This window comes from Carcharodon carcharias, chromosome 4, assembly GCF_017639515.1.
Source record: "Carcharodon carcharias isolate sCarCar2 chromosome 4, sCarCar2.pri, whole genome shotgun sequence".
In the NCBI taxonomy this organism is placed as follows: domain Eukaryota; kingdom Metazoa; phylum Chordata; class Chondrichthyes; order Lamniformes; family Lamnidae; genus Carcharodon; species Carcharodon carcharias.
In genome coordinates, this window is record NC_054470.1 from 5,560,902 (window position 1) to 5,580,534 (window position 19,633).

At 45.3% G+C, this 19,633-nt stretch overlaps 1 protein-coding gene and 1 long non-coding RNA gene across 7 annotated transcripts in view; one reads left to right on the plus strand and one right to left on the minus strand.

The window, feature by feature from the left end:
- trim36 (tripartite motif containing 36) overlaps positions 1–19,633 on the minus strand; it is a 187,350-nt gene that overhangs the window by 85,952 nt on the left and 81,765 nt on the right. For all 6 annotated transcript variants that reach the window (XM_041186595.1, XM_041186598.1, XM_041186596.1 and 3 more), the window contains one exon: positions 5,869–6,122. In XM_041186595.1, coding sequence (XP_041042529.1) covers positions 5,869–6,122 — 254 coding nt within the window. The remainder of the gene's footprint in view (positions 1–5,868; positions 6,123–19,633) is intronic.
- Positions 1–19,633, plus strand: part of LOC121277307 — a 77,544-nt gene that overhangs the window by 32,735 nt on the left and 25,176 nt on the right. The window contains exon 2 of the long non-coding RNA XR_005942853.1: positions 3,385–3,521. This is a non-coding gene — a long non-coding RNA (uncharacterized LOC121277307). The remainder of the gene's footprint in view (positions 1–3,384; positions 3,522–19,633) is intronic.

Sequence of the window (19,633 nt, forward strand, 5' to 3'; positions counted from 1 at the left end):
TGTGACTTTGCAAAAGTGACCTGCAAACAGCTACTTGAAGGCAAGTCAGTGTCAGAGCAATGGGAAGCATTCAAAGGTGAGATCGTGAGGGTTTAGAACAAATATGTTCCCACACAGGTGAAGGGTGAGGCTTCAAAATCTAGACAACCCCCGACCCAACAATCCCTCTGGATGTCAGTGTAGCCAATGGCAAAAAGAGAAGCTCATTTCAGATGTTGAGAGTTCTATTCTGCAAAAAGCCTACAGGAGTATAGAAAGGTCAGGGATGAAATTAACGAGGTAGTCAGAAAAACAAAGACAGGACATGGAATAATATTGACAAATTAAATTTAAAAAACACAAACATGTTTTATAAGTACACAAAGAGGGTAACTAAGGAAAGAGCAGGTCCTACTAGAGACCACAAAGGTAGCATATGAGTGGAGACAGAAGATGCGGGAATGGTTCTTAATGAATACTTTGCATCTGTCTTCACAAAAGAGGCAGATATTTGAGTTCAGGAGGAAGAATGTGAAATATTGGATGGGATAAACATAGTGAGAAAGGAAATGGGAAGGAGTTTAGCATCTTTGCAAGTGGATAAATTGCCAGGATCAGATGAAATGCAACCCAAGCTGCTGAGAGAAACAAGTGGGGGAATAGCAGTGATCTGACCATCATTTTCCAATCCTCACTGGCTAGAGGCATGATGCCAGGGGACTGGAGCACTACTAAAGTTGGACTTTTGCTTAAAAAGGGAGGATGGGATAAACTGAGTAATTGCAGGCCAGTCAACTTAACCTTAGGGGCTGAATTTTCTGCCTGTCGGGCAGGCGGGCGGGCCTGACCCAATCTCCAGCGGGCAGGGAGACGATCCCCCACCCCGGAGAAGCAGGCCCCGCCGCCATTTTACGTGGGTGGGCCAATAAAGTCCCACCCAGCGTGATGTCTGGTGGGAAGCGCAATGTGCTCCCTGTGTGGGCAGGGGAGATACCCCAAAAGAGAGAGTGCACTCTTTCACGCATACGCACAACAGAGCACACATCTCCCTGAGGCTAAGTGCTGCCTCAGGGAGCTCACTTACACTGTGAACAATATTAAAAATAGAAAAAAAAAAGTTCCCTAACATGTCCCCCTCATGTGACAATGTCACATGAGATGGGACATGTTCAAAATTTACATAATAACTTTATTAAAAATGTTAAAACCCTGCATGAAACCTCATCCCGCCGGTGGATGTTTCATGTTTTCTCTATTTGCCGCTGGGATTCCTGGCTGACCTGCTAACCTTAAGGCAGGTACACTAAGTACTTTAATTGATCTGTCAATGGCCTGAATTGGCCATTGACAGGTTGGCGGGTGTGCAGCTGATATTGCTGTGGGACTGCCTTCCTGAAAACTTAAATGGACCGGGATGACGTCGGGGGTTCTGCCGATTTGAAGATTATGCAAAATTGGTCATGTGGTTGATAGTGAGGAAGAAAAATCTGGACTGAAGGAAGATATCAATGGATTGGTTGTTAATTGTATCAATTGATGTTAAGTATAAATAGGTTGAGGGCATTGATTGGATGGTTATTTGAGCACATTTCAAGAGACACTTATTAACACAGAAGTAGAGTGGAGTCAAGAGATATATATCAGTAATTTTTCATTCTGGGTATAAATCTATTCCAAGTAAAGACCAGCTTTGGATTCTTCTTTCACCAACTGGCTATTAGGAGTATAACACGGTAGGTGGGCATAAAGTGACAAATGAAATTCGATCCAGAGAAGTGAAAGGGCAAACGGGCAAGGGAATTGAAAATAAGTGGTTGGATATTGAGAAGTGTAAAGGGACAGAAGGACCTCGAAGTGCATTTCCATTGATCCCTGATGGTGGCAGGAAAGGTAAATAAGGTGATTAAGAAGGCATGTAGGATATTATCCTTTATTGGTCAAGGCACAGAATATAAGGGCAGGAAGGTTATGCTAGACCTGTACATAACACTAGTTAGGCCACAGCCAGAGTACTGCATACACCTCTGGTCACCACATTTACAGGGGATTCAGAGATTTGTGAGGATGTTGCCAAGAATGGAGAATTTTAGCTACTTGGAAAGGTTGAACGGGCTGAGGTTGTTTTCTTTGGAATAGAGGAAGCTGGGAGGAGATGAGGAAAGACCTATATCCCTTAGCAGAGAGGGCAATAACCAGTGGATATAGATTTAAAGTTAAATGTACATTTCAAATTCACATTTAAAAAGTACAATACTTGGATATGCACTTGAGCTATTGGGCCTATTGCACCTATTGGGCTATGAAACAAGGGCCAGGATTTTTCCTATGGCAGGCGGACTGGATGGGAGTGGGTTGGGGTTCCAATTAAGGCCTGCACAGGGTAATACGTGGTTGGTAGCGCTCAGTGCTACCTGTGCAGGTAAGGGGAGGAGGGAGAGTCGGAGCCAGTTGCAGCCGACTCTGACACGCGCCCACCAAATGAAATATCGCGATGATGTTGGGACGCACGCCCAACGTCATCTTGCTTCATTTTACACGTCGGCATGTCAGGCCCACCCCCGCATGCCAGCTGGAAGATTCTGCCCAAGAACTGAAAAGTGGGATTAGGATGGATAGCTCTTTTTCATCTGGCACAGAACATGATGGTCCAAATGACCTCCTTCTGTGCCAGAAATCCTGTGCTTCAATGGAACTCCCTGGTTGTGAGGCTGTGATTAAACTATCAAGAGTTAGTGATTGAAGCAGAAACTAGGTTAACATTGGAGAATAGGTAGGGAGATGAATCAAATAGGATTTTGGGAATGTTGGAATAGAGCTAGCACCTGGGATTAGGATTACTGCTCATACAAACACTTATAGACTTGGTTGGGCTAGAGGACTGCTATGTGTTTTGCCATTTCTGTGTTATTTTATGAAAAGTACATGGAATCCTTAAGTTTACGCATTGGCACAAGAGACAGATAGGGAATCAGTTGAATGTCCCATCTAAAGGGTAGCACGTCTAACAGGTGCAGTACTCCCTGAGCAGTGCACTCGTGTCAGCCATGAGCAGGTACTCAAATCATTGAGTAAAGTTGGAGCTAACACTTTCCAGCTCAGAGTAAAGGTACCGCCCGTGAGTCAACAGTGTTCAATAACTCATTGATCCGCACAGTACTTCCTACCTCAATGACAAATTAAAGTTTGATTTTCTTTAATTATGTTTCTTTTTCTATCAAGAAGGCCAATGGATTTGCAAATAGAAAACCGAGATACCATTTTAAATGATAATTCAAAGCTATTTATGGGATTCCTATAATTCTGGTTTTGTTTGTTCTCCAAAGAAATTAATGACAATTGGAGAATTTAGAGGAACCCATAGCTTGACAATCAATTAACTTATTTTAATGTTATGCTTGTTTGCAGATAACTCTCAGTCGTTGGCTGCTGAATGGTTTATATCTGATGCGGTAGTTGAAGGAGATTAATGATTCTGCACTCTACTCTAACACAAGGTTGTCAGAATCCCCAGCTGAAATGTTTCTGCTGCTCCTGGACTCAAGGTAAATTTACCAGGCCTACCGGCTGGTGGCTGCATGCTGCACTTCAGTGCTCTCTTCCGAAGTTAAGCTCAGGATTACACCCCAACTGAACTTAAATGTGACTCAGATATGACTGATAAAGTCTTGTTTTTCAAGAGTGAAACAAAGGCATTTCACTTTTCCCTTTATGTTTTTCTTTCCATTTGCAATATTGTTTAAAGTGGTGAAGGGAACACTCTCGTACATGCTCAAGCACTGTGAGCATCAGTTAGTAGTCATTATTGGCAAAACTGCTGTGCGTGACACATCAGACCTGGGGCAGGATTTTCTGTTCGTCGGGCGGGAGCGGTTGGTAAAAGGTTTGCCACCCGCAATTGGCCCCTGACCACAAATTCAGGCTGGCTGGCCAACTAACGGCCAGCCAGTGTGAAAGATACACTGAAATGCTCAGTGCTGCCGGGGTGGGGCTTTTGGCGGGTGGCGGGGGAGCGCAGAAGTCTGCGTATGTGTGGGGGAGTGCGCACTGAAAGCTGCCAGGGGGCACCGAGCTACCTCAGGGAGCGGAAGAATTGTACAAAGGAAAATAAAGATTTTAGGTATGATATAAACATGTCCCCACATGTCACTTAGTCACATGAAAAGGGACATGTTTAAAATTAAGTTGAAAAATCCTTTCTGGTTTTTTTATTTACCGTTGAAAATGTCATCCAACCAAACGGTTGAACGGGCAGCGAAAAATACAAATGAATTATTTGCATAAGGGCCTCACTAGGCTTCTTAATTGTCTGCGGGTGCGTTGCCGACTCTCAACCGCGCCCACTGGCCAGGAGATTGCGAGAGTGCACAACGACATCGTGACGCTCACCCGACATCATCGTGTTTGATTCTATGCCCAATCGAGTCGGGCACACGCAAGTAAAATACCATCTCTAGTCATCAGGATCAACAGGGTAAACTGCTTACTCACCTGCTCCTTTTAGTCCACCCTCAGACTTTTGTTTCTGAGAGCACAAGCACATTATAGCCTTTAATACAACAGAACTTGGACTCGCCATGATTCAAATTTAGTGCTGAGTTTTCTCCTACCATCTCACCTGGAATAAGCCAAAATAGCAGCCGAAAAGGGGATGCAATTGGGCAGTGTCAACAACCTAACCTCAATTTCCCCTGCTCCATTTGCTACTTCTTCCCACACAACCCATTGAAGTAAATGCCAATTGAGGAGCAGAACCTTGTCTCCAGGCCCATTTCCCTCCCATCCAACTTTGGCCCTGCCACTCATCAGACCTGGCAGGTCACCATGGTGTTAGGTTTAGGATGGCACTGGGAATAGCGTCATGTGCATCAGATTGAGGAAGCAGGCCTAGTGGAGGCCTCCGTTCCCTCCGACTGCTTACTTGGTCAAGGCCTTTGGTCTTTGAACTGTTTCACTTTTTGGGACCCCTTAAAATCACCCTGTCAAAATTATTTGTGGAGTCAATGTCTGGTAACTGAGATTTCCACTGAGAGTCAGTTCGAAATATCTAATAAACTTGACTCAGAAAACAGGGGAAGGGGCATTGTAGTGGCAAAGCAGTGGTTAGCAGTCAAACCTTCTCCAAACCTTTCAGGGAAGGACCAGGAAAATGTAGTTCTCTAAAAAGTAGCATTGTCACAATATTGGGAGTTTTCTGGCAGACTCAATCCCTGGGAAAGCTTTCTCCATTTCCTTCTGTTCAGCCACCCACATCACTCACCTCCTCTAAATAAATGGAAGCTCTAACATGCATATAAAGATGTTAAACTTACTGCAGGAGGTATTTGGTATTCCTTTCTTTCACTTAGATTTTTAAAGGAAAATTAGGCACAAGTTGGTGCAATAGGAACAAGCCATTGGAAATGGGAACAGTCAGACACAGAGATAAAAACAAAAAAACTGCGGATGCTGGAAGTCCAAAACAAAAACAGAATTACCTGGAAAAACTCAGCAGGTCTGGCAGCATCGGCGGAGAAGAAAAGAGTTGACGTTTCGAGTCCTCATGACCCTTCGACAGAACTCTGTCGAAGGGTCATGAGGACTCGAAACGTCAACTCTTTTCTTCTCCGCCGATGCTGCCAGACCTGCTGAGTTTTTCCAGGTAATTCTGTTTTTGTTTTGTAACAGTCAGACACACCTCCTCAGACCATACTGTCCATGTCAGAAATACCTCAAAATGAAAAGTATCTTGTGGGAGACACCAAAGCTTCGCTACATACTCCCAAACTCTGCTATGAATCTATATTGTGACTTTATTGAAAGTAAAATTTAATATGGACTTCCTAGACAATATAAGAAATCCTATCAGAGCTATTGTATGTACAGCAGAGGTGCAATTTCTTTTGGACCCACCTGATGTGCAGTTGCTTTGCTGTCTGCACAAAGCAGGATTGGTCTGTTTCCTTCAGTACTTCCTGGGCATATCCAACCAGTCCGCTATTTTCCAGCATCCCCTGATATTCGTCCATTTGGTATCGCAATTTCTCCAGTTTTGAGGAACAACTGCCCTCAATTGAGTTGATGAGGTTTATTTTACGCTGTTCCAAGATGCCACACAGCCTGTCAATCGACTCAGTTGCTTCTCTTTTTGCCTTTTCTCCATTACTCTGCAAGAAAATTACCAAGTGAAAGGTTTGTGTTTTAATCCAATGTTTCATACAATTGATCCCAACTATATGTAGGAATATCTTCTATAACATATTTAAACTGTATTTGTCAGGGAGTTATAGTGAGCAGAACCAGGACAAAGAATGACATTTCACTATGTCTGAATTTAAGTTTAACAACATGTATGGTCCTGTGATTTGTGCCCAGGAGTGCTGATGTGCCTTTACACTCGCACATTGTCCAAAGTTAGACTTTTGCATACCTCAAAAGCCTGTCATGTGACTTTTTGTCAGGATTGAACCAGTGCTTATTTTCTTGATCAATTAACTGAATCATTCAGAGGCTTGTGTCAGTGAGGAATTTATTACCACCTCCACCCTTGTTAACCTATTTCAAAAGCACATTCCAGATGTACAACTCATTTTAGAAACAGCCAGAGTAGGTTCTTATATGCTTTGTCGGCTTATTAAACTTGCTTTCCTAAATCTTTCCTGACATATTTCTTTACTGGGGGAGAACTGTGTGCTCATCCACAAGAAGCCTGTTAGTGCTGGGTGGGTAATCTTAACTATTGGCAATGATGTGAAACAGGCCAAGTTGAATCAGCCGCCCATTTTATCACCCCACCTGATCTTTCTTCCCATTGCCTTCACAGATTTCCTCAACTATATTTTCAGCAGGATCGCTGTTTAGGCCACTCAATGCCAGGTGCAAATGGTCAGACACTATGCCTAATTATACCTGCAAATTGCAATTGGAGGACTAAAATGGCACAGGGTCCTGATTTACATATTTAAGCAGCCTCAAGCTAGAAACAGGTGAGCTGGCTCCTCGTCTATTTAAAGACCCACCTAAAAACTAACAGGTGAACCTTGGGTATCAATAAAGTGGCTGAGGTGTTCCTCCCACCCCATCTACTGGCCTGGGTTATTCAGGTGAGAGAAAGGCTGCCAGCATTTGAAAATCCCTCACATAATTTTTATTTCATGAAAAGTTTATATGTTTATTATTCTCTCCATCAAGAGAGTTAAAGATCGAGAGTGTTCACTTTTATCTGAGCGAGAGTGGGAGTGAGAGTGTATGACTTATAGCGCTTAAGTGTTCATTACTTTACCCATCATGAATAATAAACAACATTAGCTATTTAAGCTTGTTGGTTTATTTATTTAAGAATTTTGGGTATTGCTGAAAAAAAGTCATGCTTTTCATCTCGCACTCATCAGGACAGATGTAAGAATACCAGATTTCAAAGGGAACAACAATTTATACTGTATGAGGAAAGGGTGCTAGGCATGTAGGTCATACGTCCCAATGACTGTTGGATTGGATCAAACAGCATGCCTCTTTGGCTGTTCGCAACAGGCAGAGTAGTGACCATATTTAACCAGCTCATGCCCTCAAACCTCAGAACACAATGTCCAACATAAGATGTGATTCTGCAATTGGACAGCACTTACTGAACAATCCTAAATATGCTAAGAAATACACTAAAAACCAATTTAAGATTATTAGTAGGGCACACAATGTGCCTCACTTATGCTAACTAGAAGCTACATATATTTATACATAGGGCCCTGTCCTCTGCACGCAGAAAGAAACATGTCCTGGCATTTCCCTTTTCTCAATTAAACAAAAGATTGGAGGACAACTGTTCCCTGGCACATTTCCTATGACAAAAGCTCGACCAATCAATCAACTTGCCTTTTTTGAATTAAATAAAAGCTTGGGAGATAATTATTCCCCGGTACACACTCCATTGCAACACCTCAACCAATCGGAGTCCACTTGTCAACCAATAGAAAGCTGGATCACACAAACGAAGATTATACCTGTACAGCCCAATTTATATCTTTATTAAATGACCAATCCCCTGAAAAATTGGTCTGTCTGAATGAATAGCACAAAGGTGGCAATCCTAGGTGAAATATGGACACACAACCATGAGAAGCACTATCATCTCTGGATTTATAAAGTTGTGAGTTTAAGCCTCAAAACTTTGAGGACAATAGCTAGGTGGATACTTTAGTGCATTTGCAAAGATGTCACCTTTTGAATAAGACATAAAAAGCTCTCAAAAGGATGTAAAAGATCCGTTGGCACTTATAAAACAACGAAAAATTATTGTCATGTAGTAGCCAACATTTATTTCACTACCAACACCACTAAAACAGATTATCTGGTCATTTATTTCATTGCTGTTTCTGGGACCTTACTGTGTGTAAGTAGGCTTTCCATTACCTGACACTTGAAAAGCCGTTAATTGGCTGTTAAGTGCTTTGTGATGTTGTTAAATGTACCTTCTTAATTCTGTTTTTAACCTGAAAAATGCTCATTCTTTCCCCATCGGTGTAACGTAGCTTGGAGCCATTCCAAACCAAGTCAAATGCATCCAGGTGACTAGGGAGTCAGGACACTGCCTACTCATTAGAGGACACAAAATTTGAATGCATACTGCTCATGTTTTTAGGGTACTGAGTGACGTTAGTGGTACAGCCATACCGTGAATGCACCAATAATGCTGATGTGACAGGTGCTGCAAATGGCGTCTCATAATCATGCAAGCTGAACACTGTTCAGCACAGATAGCCCCCCCACCTCCTACTAGTACTATTTAAAGGGGCCACCAGCTACTTACAGATTAGTCCCTGATTGATTCTACTGGCTGTTGTTGTAACGTTACAAGTGTTTGGTGTCAAGAGTTCTTTAAAGTTGCTGATGTTAACAGGGAGTAGGGTGGAATGTGCTGAAGGATTTTGCCCTGACTTCAAAGCTTCTGCATAAACCAGTTTCCCCCAGGTCTGAATACGTTAGTTGCCACTGTTGTCACCATCACATCCCTGTACTGCAGTGGGACTGGACTGTGCATCAGTGACATATAAGAGCGTTAGAGAAATTACATCAGCAATGCCTCAACTGCATCCTCCAAATGCCTTAATTATGAGACACAGCCAGGGCAGGGAAGGAAAGAAAATGAAGCAAATCCTGCACTCCAGATCCCACCATGTGCTGGGTCATCCTGTCCAAAGATCTGGGTTGAGAATCGGCCTGTTCAATCACATGATGACCCATGGCAGAAACCCATGACCCTAAGTAGATGTCAGCCTCGAATTGAGGCGCAGCCAATGATGAGCCATTCTGCTTGGAATACAGCATGACATGAAGAATGTACAGAGGCAATGCAGAGTAGGACAGGCTGCTGGAAGACGGAGGGGGAGGAGGAGGAGAAGGGCTCTCAGCAGGAGGCCATATCCAATGTGCACAGTAAACAATTCTCCTACCTGAACCTCAGCAAGGAACAATGTGTGAGACATCAGCGTTTCACTAAGGACAACCTCGTTGAAATTTGTCAACTGCTTCGGCCACAATTGCAACCTCAAAGTGGGTGAGGACCACATTGCCAATGCCTGTGAAGGTGACTAAGGTAAGACGCTTTTACAGGGTAGGCTCCTTCCAGGCTGGAGATATTTGCAACTCTTGGCAGTTTGCCATTTGCTGTTGCATAAAGTAGGTTACTGATGCTCTCTATTCAAAGAGAGTTAACTACATTTCATTCTCTCTTGCCAACAGGCTTATAGACACCACGTCTCAACTCTTAGATATATCACAACCAAAAGCACTTCCTCTCCCTCAATATTCAGCTGTTTCCTGACCATAAACAGCAAACCATGCAGGCCAATGCTGGGCGTCCTAGCAGCAGTCATGAAGCTGTCATTCTGCAGCAGTTCACTATGCCAGTTGCATTATCAGCTACCACAGGAACCCAAAGGGTGGCTATAGGGTGACAATCGCCATCCTTTAGTGACATAGATCATGACTCTGGTATGTAACTCATGCACGTGGACAGCATGCGTATATGGAAGGCTTTGCTGCCATTTGAAATGTGATAGATCAGCCCATTGGCTTGCTGAAATAACAGTTCCACTACCTGGACCACACTGGAGAAACCCTGTACTTTTTTTTATTCATTCATGGGACAACAGTGTGCTTGCACATGAACAGGAGGGAGACCTGATCCTGAGTGAGACACAGCCAGAGTGAGTGTGGGTATTTGGTGCACAGTGGGAATTTGGTGCAGAGGGGAAGAGGTGCTCTTTGCATTTTTTCTTTATTATCCAACTTCTTAAATCTTCAGAGGGTGGTCTTGCCCTGCAGCAGCAGTAGAGGCTACAAGGGAAAGGAATGACTGCTAAGTATGGGTAAGGTACTTTTATCGCTTATAGTTTAAGGTCTTTTGTGGTTTATAGTTTGTATATTCTGTAGTAACGAGGATCAGGAAAGAAGGGCCCAAGAGTAATTGATTTAAAAGGATTAACTTAAAGGGATAAGTCATGGCAGGAGAGCTCAACGCCGTGGTGTGCTCCTCATGCTCCATGTGGGAAGCTGGGAACATTACCAGTACCCGGGACCAGCATGTGTGCAGGAAGTGTGTCCAGCTGCTGCCCTTGGAAGCTGGGATTTCAGAGCTGGAACGGCGGCTGGGGACACTCTGGAGCATCCCCGAGTCTGAGAAAATCATGGATAGCACATTTAGAGAGGTGGTCACACCGCAGCTGAAGGGACTTAAAGGAAGGGAATCGGTGACCACCAGGCAGTCCAAGAGAAACAGGCGGGTAGTTCAGGAGTTCCCTGGGGTCCTGCTCACAAATTGGTATTCCATTTGAGGCTGATGAAGGCGCTGGTTCCTCCAGGGACTGCAGACAGAGCCAAGCTTCTGGCACCACAAGCAGCCTGTCTGTACAGGAGGGGAGGAAGAGCAATAGTAATAGGGGATTCTATAGTCAGGGGAACGGACAGGTGCTACTGTGGCCATCAATGTGACTCCAGGATGATATGTTGCCTTCCTGGTGCCAGGGTCCGGGATGTCACTGAACAGCTGCAGGGCATCCTGAAGGGGGAGGGTGATAAGGCAGAGGTCATGGTACATGTTGGTACAAATGACAGAGGTAGAAAGAGAGATGAGGTCTTGCATCAAGAATTCAGGGAGCTTTGCAATAGACTAAAAAGCAAGACCTCTCAGGTTGTAATCTCTAGATTAGTGCCACATGCTAGCAAGCTCAGGAATAGGAGAATAGTGCAGATGAATACGTGGCTTATGAGTTGGTGCAGGAGGGAGGGTTTTAGATTCCTGGATCACTGGGACCGTTCCTGGGGAAGGTGGGACCTGTACAAGCAGGACGGTCTACATCTGAACCAGAGCAGGACTAACATCCTTGCGGGCGGGGTTGCTAGTGCTGTTGGGAGGAGTTTAAACTAATTCAGCAGGGGAGGGGACACAGAATGTTAGCAGAATAGGGATACATCAAAATACAGTAAAACAATCAAGTCAGAGGGAGTACAGCTGCATTAAAGGGAGTAAGGCAAGGCTGGATGGCCTCTACTTTAATGCCAGGAATATTACAGGTAAAACGGATGAGTTAAGGGTGAGGTTTGACACGTGGAATTGTGATATAGTAGCCAATACTGAGACATGGTTGAGGGAAGGGCAGGATTGGCAGCTCAACATTCTGGGATATAGAATCTTCAGGCAAGACAGGCGAGGCGGTAAAAGAGGAGGAGGCATTACATTATTAGTTAAGGAGTCAGTTACTGCAGTAAGGAGAGATGATATCTTGGAGGGGGGGCATCGAAAGAAGCTTTGTGGATAGAACTTTGGAATAAAAATGGGGCAGCCAAATTGTTAAGTGTTTATTATAGACCTGCCCAGATAGTCAGCGGGAAATTGAGGATCAAACATGTGCACAGAGGTGTGTAAAAACAATAACAATAGGGTAATTACACGAGGTGATTTCAACTTTCCCAACATTAATTGCGATAGACATAGGCCAGAATTTTGACCTTGATGGGCGGGCCCCACCGCCTCGGCGGCAGGCAAGCAGCTGAACTCTGCCGCCGAAACAGGGCCGGCCGCCATTTTGAGTGGGCGGGCCAATTAAGGCCCACCCAGCGGGCTGCCCAACGGGAAGCGCTATGTGGGGGGTGGAGGGATTCCCCATCTATCAAAGTGCGCTCTTTCATGCATGCACGCGATTGATCGCAATGCTTCCTGAGACTTAATGCTGTCTCAGGGAGAGCGCTGAATGTTTAAAAAGACTTTAAAAAAAGAGAAAGAAAAACATTATTAACATGTCCCCCTCACATGACACCATCACATGAGACGGCACATGTTAATAAATGAGTGAAACTTTAATAGACTTTTTACAAACTGAGATGAAACCTCATCTCGCCAGTGGACGAGGTTTTATCTTTTTGCAGAAGCCCGCGGGGGCTCCTGGCCTGCCCACCAGCCTTAAGGTTGGCCGGGCAGGTCTTTTAATGAGCTTAATGATCCTGTCAATGGTCTCAATTGGCCATTGACAGGTCGGCGGGTGAACAGCTGATTTCGCTGTCCGCCCGTCTTCCTGAAAATTTAAATGGACTGGGATGATGTCAGGGGTTCCGTGTCATTTTCCCATCGACGAGCGGGCCCCGCCCCCAAATCGTTGACGGGAAAATTCTGGCCATAGTGTCAAGGGCTTGGATGGAGTGGATTTCTTGAAATGTGTACAGCAGAACTTTTTAGGTCAATATGTAGAGGGTCCAACAAGGGGACCTAATTCTGGGGAATGAAGCCGGACAGGTGGCTGAGGTGGTGGTGGGGGAGCATTTTAGTGATAGCGACCACAGCATGGCACAGTTTAATCTTGTTATGGGCAAAGAAATAGACAAGTTGCAAAAAAATGTTTTGGATCGGGAGAGAGCAGATTTTAGTAAAATAAAGCAGGATCAGGGGAACAGCTACTTGTGGGGAAATCTACAGAGGAATAGTGCAGGGGGGTGTTCAAAAAGGAAATGGGGAGGGTACAGGCTCAACATGTTCCCTCTAGGGTGATAGGAAGGTGTAACAAGCCCACAGAACCATGGATGACCAGAGATATTCAGGATACGATGAGAAGGAAAAGAGAGGCTTTTAGTAGGTACAAGGGAAGCAAATCAGCAGAGGCATTAGTGGAGTAGAGAAAGTGCAGGGTGGAGCTTAAGAAAGCAATTAGGAGAGCAAAGAGGGGATATGAGAAAGCTCTGGCTGGTAAAAGTAGGGAAAATCCCAAGATATTCTATAGGTATATCAAAGGTAAGATGATAACCAGGGAAAGAGTAGGGCCCATTGGGGACCAAGGGGGCAATCTATGGGTGGAGCCAGAGGACATCGGTAGAGTGTTGAACAAATATTTCACGTCTGTCTTCACCCAAGAGAATGAAGATGAAGGTATCGAACTCGGGGAGAGAGACTGCGAGGTTCTTAAGCAAACTGATATAGGGAGTGACAAGGTATTGAAAGTGTTGGCATGCTTAAAAGTGGACAAATCTCCAGGTCCAGATGATTTGAGTCCCAGACTGCTGAGGGAGGCAAGGGAGGAGATCGCAGGGGCTCTGACCCAAATTTTTAATTCCTCTCTGGCCACAAGGGAGGTGCCAGAGGACTGGAGAACAGCTAATGTGGTTCTGCTATTTAAGAAGGGTTGTAGAGAGAAGCCAGGGAACTACAGACCAGTGAGTCTCACGCCAGTGGTAGGAAACTATTGGAGAAAATTCAGAAGGAGAGAATCTATCTCCACTTGGAGAGGCAAGGTTTGATCAGGGATAGTCAGCATGACTTTGTCAGAGGGAGGTCATGCCTAACAAATTTGATTGAATGTTTTGAGGAGGTGACCAGGTGTGTAGATGAGGGGAGTGCAGTTGATGTAGTTTATATGGATTTCAGCAAAGCCTTTGACAAGGTCCCACATGGGAGACTTATAAAGAAGGCAAATGCACATGGGATACAGGGTAATTTGATAAGCTGGATTCAAAATTGGCTTAGTTGTAGGAGACAGAGGGTGATGACAGAAGGATGCTTTAGTGACTGGAAGCCAGTGTCCAGTGGCGTACCACAGGGATCTGTGCTGGGTCCCCTATTATTCGTCATTTTTTTAAACAACATAGATGACTATGTGGGTGGTAGGATTAGTAAGTTGGCGGATGACACAAAGATTGGCCGGGTGGTTAACAGTGAGGTTGAGTGTCTTGGGCTACAGGAAGATATAGATGGGATGGTCAAATAGGCAGATAAGTGGCAGATGGAATTTAACCTTGAAAAGTGTGAGGTGATACACTTTGTAAGGACCGAATAGGGGACCGAGCACAGATCCCTGTGGTACGCCACTGGACACTGGCTTCCAGTCACTAAAGCATCCTTCTGACACCACCCTCTGCCTCTTACAACAAAGCCAATTTCGAATCCACCTTATCAAATTACCCTGTATCCCATGTGCATTTGCCTTCTTTGTAAGTCTCCCATGTGGGACCTTGTCAAAGGCTTTGCTGAAATCCAGAATTTGACAAGGAAGTATTTAATGAATGGCATGACACTAGGAAGTTCTGAGGAACAAAGGGACCTTGGTGTGTGTGTCCATAGATCTCTGAATGCGGAGGGGCATGTTAGTGGTGTGGTGAAAAAGGCATATGGGACACTTGCCTTTATCAATCGAGGCATAGATTACAAAAGTAGGGAGATCATGTTGGAGTTGGTGAGGCCACAGCTGCAGTACTGTGTACAGTTCTGGTCACCACATTATATGAAAGATGTGATTGCACTGGAGGGGGTGCAGAGGAGATTCACCAGGATGTTGCCTGGGATGAAACATTTAAGTTATGAAGAGAGATTAGATAGACTTGGGTTGTTTTCATTGGAGCAGAGAAGACTGAGGGGCGACCTGATCGAGGTGTACAAGATTATGAGGGGCATGGACAGGGTGGATAGGGAGCAGCTGTTCCCCTTAGTTGAAGGGTCAGGTTTGAGGCGACATAAGTTCAAGGTGAGGGGCAGGAGATTTAGGGGGGATGTGAGGAAAAACCTTTTTACCCAGAGGGTGGTGACGGTCTGGAATGCGCTGCCTGGGAGGGTGGTGGAGGCGGGTTGCCTCACATCCTTTAAAAGGATGAGCACTTGGCACATCATAACATTCAAGGCTATGGGCCAAGTGCTGGTAAATGGGATTAGGTAGGTAGGTCAGGAGTTTCTCACATGTCGGTGCAGACTCGATGGGCCGAAGGGCCTCTTCAGCACTGTGTGATTCTGTGAGCAAGCTAGCATTGAACGTAAATGCCTAAATGTCCCTGAGAAGCTGCCTCCTGAACCACTGGAGTCCATGTGGTGTAGGTACACCCACAGTGCTGTTAGAGAGCGAGTCCCAGGAGAAGAATTTTACGTCCCGTGGGCTGGTGCACGCTGGACCCGATCAGGAGTAAAATAGTGCGCGATGACATCGAGCGAGCGTCCTGACGTCATTGCACATTCGCACGATATTTCAGTCGGCAGGCGCACGAGAGTTGGCAGCATGCCCACTGACAAGGCCATTAACCTGGCAATTGATTTGTCTTTTTCACTGCCCGTCCAACCTTACTGTTGACGGGCGGGTGAATAGGCCAGGCGGCCTTTGCATTTTTTAGGAAACGTCATCCGCGGGCAGGACGAGGTTTTCAACAGTAATTAACAAAAAAATTTTAAAAATTAAACATTTTTAATATGTCCCTGTTCATGTAACTGAGCCACATGTGGAGACATGTTTCCCTTATTTTTAAAATCCTTATTTTTTTCATTGTAAAACTCTCCAGCTCCCTGAGGCAGCTCTGTGCCTTCAGGGAGCTTTCAGTGCGCACCCCCCCCATGCATGCGCAGACTTTAGCGCTCGCGTTCCTCCCACACCAACCCCGGCAGTGCTGAGGTTCTCAGCGTGGGATTCACACTGGCTGGCCGTTCATTGGCCAACAACATGAAATCGTGATCAGGGTCTGTTTCACAGCTGTTCCCCGGCCCACCATCCCAACAAAGGGAAAATCCTGCGGCAGGATTTTGACAGACCGAAGGTGAAAGAATGGTGATGTAGTTCCAGGACACAATTGTGTGTGACTAACATAAGAACGTAAGAAATAGAAACAGAAGTAGGCTATTTGGCCCCTTGAGCCTGCTCCACCATGAAATACAATCTTGGTTAATCTGACTGTGGCCTTTACTCTGCTTTCCTGCCTGCTCACCATAACCCTTGACTCCCTTTTGCATCAAAAATCTGTCTGTCTCAGCCCTGAATATATTCAGTGGCCCAGCCTCCATTACTGTCTGGATAGAGAATTCCAAAGGTTAATCATTCTCTGAGGGAATAAATTCTGCTACATCCACATCGAAAATGAGAGGTTCCCTATTTTGAAACTGTGTTGCCTAGTTCTAGATTCCCCCAGAAGGGGTAACATCCTCTCTGCGCTGTCAAGCCCCCTCAAAATCCTGGAAGGAAACTTGCAGGTGGTGGTGTTCCCATGCATCTCAGCCCTTGTTCTTCTAGGTGGTAGAGGCCATGGCTTTGGAAGGTGCTGTCAAAGGAGTCTTGGCAAGTTGCTGTAATGCATCGTATGGATGGTGCACACTTCTGCCACTGTGCATCGGTGATGGAGGCTGTAAATGGTTAACATGGTGGACAGGGGTTGATCAGGCAGGCTGCTTTGTCCTTTGATGGAGTAGAGTTTCTTGAATGTTGTTGGAGCTGCAGTCATCTAAACAAGTGGAGAGTATACTATCACACTCCTGACTTGTGCCTTGTAGATGGCTTTGCAGGATCTGGAGATGAGTTACTTGCCACAGGATTCCCAGCCTCTGACCTGCTCTTGTAGCCACAGTTTTATATGACTGGTCCAGTTAAGGTTCTGGTCAATGGCAACATCCAAGATATTAATGTTGGGATTTCAGCGATGGTAATGCCGTTTATCGTCAAGGGAAGATGCTTGGATTTTCTTTTTTTCGAATTGGTCAATGCCTGGCACCTGTGTGACACGAATGTTACTTGCCACTTATCAACCCAAGCCCGAATGTTGTCCATACTTTGCTTCATGCGGGCATGGACTGCTTCAGTATTTGAGGAGTTACAAATAGGACTGAACACTGTGCAATCTCCAATGAACATCCCCACTTCTGATGTTGGAGGGAAGGTCATTGATGAAGCAGTTAAAGATGGTTAGGCCTAGGACACTTCTCTGAGAACTCCTACGGCAATGTCCTGGGATTGAGATGACTGACTTCCATCAACCACAACCATCTTCCTTTGTGCTAGGTATGACTCCAACCATTACCGCATGATTCCCATTAACTTCAATTTTGCTAGGGCTCTTTGATGTCACACATGTCAAATGCTGTCTTGATGCCAAAGGCAGTAACTCTCACCTCGCCTCTGGAATTCAGCTCTTTTGCTGATATTTGGACCAAGGCTGTAATGAGGTCTGGTGCTCAGTGGTCCTGTGGAACTCAAACTGAGTGAGCAGGTTACTGCTGAATAGGTGCTGCTTGCTCACACTATTGACTGCACCTTCCAACACTTTGTTGATGATTGAGAGTGCACTGATGGGCTAGATTGGACGTGTCCTGCTTATTGTGGAGAGGACATACCAGAGCAATGATTCACATTGTCAGGAAGATGCCGGTGTTGTAGCTGTACAGACAGGAACAACGTGGCTAAGGGCACTGCTAGTACTCGACAGAGTATGTGTCAAGATTTGCCGTCATGAAAGCACAGCCTTTGTTGCAACCTATGCAGTGAGCAGCTGAAGAACAGAAAGAGGAGGAAGAGGAAGTAGAAGGGAGAAGATAAAAAACACAGCCTCTTTCTGGTCAGGCTATCCATGAACAATCCATCCAATTGTGATACCAGTGAATGCAACAACTCCCCATTCACCAATAGTCTAACAACTTACCTTCCCTCTGGTACTGATCTTTATAGTGTCTACTCGGCCAGAATGTAAAAAGAAAAGCCAAAACAAAATAAACATTACAAACCCAATTTATAAACCCAACCATGCCATATTGCGTACAAATGTCAACTAATCACCATTGAGATTACCTTTGTGCCTGCCTTCTGTGTCCTCGTGCTCCTAAGCAATGCTATTGTGGTGGCTTTCAATGGAGGAGACTGCAGATTGGGTTATGACCCTGAGCAACTCTAAGCCTAAAAGGCCCTGCTTCAGGCTGCACCACCTTAGCACGGATGGCAGCAGCCTGGGCTGTCTAGCTGACAGGCAACAGCAATGGCAGCAGTGGAGTGGCAGTGGTTGTAGGATAAATGCCATCACCCTGAAAGAGAACAGCAGGATTGTGCTCCTTTGAGCCATGGGCACAGTCCCAATGTGGTGCTGCAGCAATCCTTGCAATCCTTGGAAGTCAGATTGCTGATCTGCTGTGAGACCTTCTGCACACAGTAATCACAACTGCGACGGCATCAGTCTGAGCTTGCAACACAGCTCGCACTTTCACTGCAGTACTCTGATGTTGGATGCCTTCTACTGTATTGCAATGGCAGTTGAGACATTGGCTATCAGATGCTGCATCATGGTTGGGTGCACAAGTGTTGTCATGGAGTTGGCCACCATTTCCAAACTGGAAATGATTGGGTTGGCCTCACACTCCTTCAGCTCCTCGATATTCACCACAGGCTTTCTGGCAAGTCTGTTAATGTGCCAAACGTTTCGTTGTGAATACCCATCAACCTTCTTCTGTGGCCTGCCACCTTGAAGTGTTGTTTGAGTCCCTTGCAGTGGAACTTGTGTGATACATCCTTCTCCAGTGAGCTGGCACCTGTACTAGCTTCACCCCCTACCCTGGCTCCAGATCACTTGTGCCCAGTGATTCATCACATTTAAAATCCCACCTCTAAACTATCCTCTAAATTGCACAGCGTCAGTATCTGAGTTTGTGGCTGTGAGTGTGTGAGTGAACGATGCTATTTTTTCATTATCACTGTCTTCGTTCACTTACAACTAATGTTCTTTTACCACTTCCTGTCCAGGTTGCAGTATCTGAAAAGAGAAAGGTGCAAGTGTAGAGTTGAGGTGAAGGGAGTTGGGATGTGCAACCTGTAAATCAGAAGAGATGGTGGGACCAGGGAGAAGTGGGATGCAAGGTGGAGGGTTAGGTGTGAAGATACTGTCATCTTCTGTCATTTCAGCCACGCCACTGGCCACAACCTCAGTGATGGCTGGTCCAATGATGGCCAGCATCATCTCCTCCAGGAGGTAAGGACATAACTGCACTTATCCCCAGTTAGCTGTTGCTGCCTCCAGTTGAGAGAGGGGGAAGAGAATCAATGGCCAGGACTTTTCAGTCGGCATGTATCCCGATGTCATCGCGCTGTCTGGCGATGTTTCATTCAGCAGGCATGCTCTGGAGTCGGCTATGTGCCCGCCGATAACTGATAGGCCTATTAAGGCCAATAACTAATTAATTGATGTCACTGTTTATGCTGCCTGTGCAACCTTAAGGTTAGCGAACAGGCGAAAAGGCCAAGCGGACTTCACATTTGTTAAGAAACCTCGTCCACGAGCGGGATGAGGTTTCCTAAAGCTTTTGCTACTTAAATAAAAATTTTATATGATAAATAAAAAAACATGTCCCATCCCATGTGACACAGTCACATGAGGGAGGGGACTTGTCTCATTACATTTTTAATTCCTGTAAAAA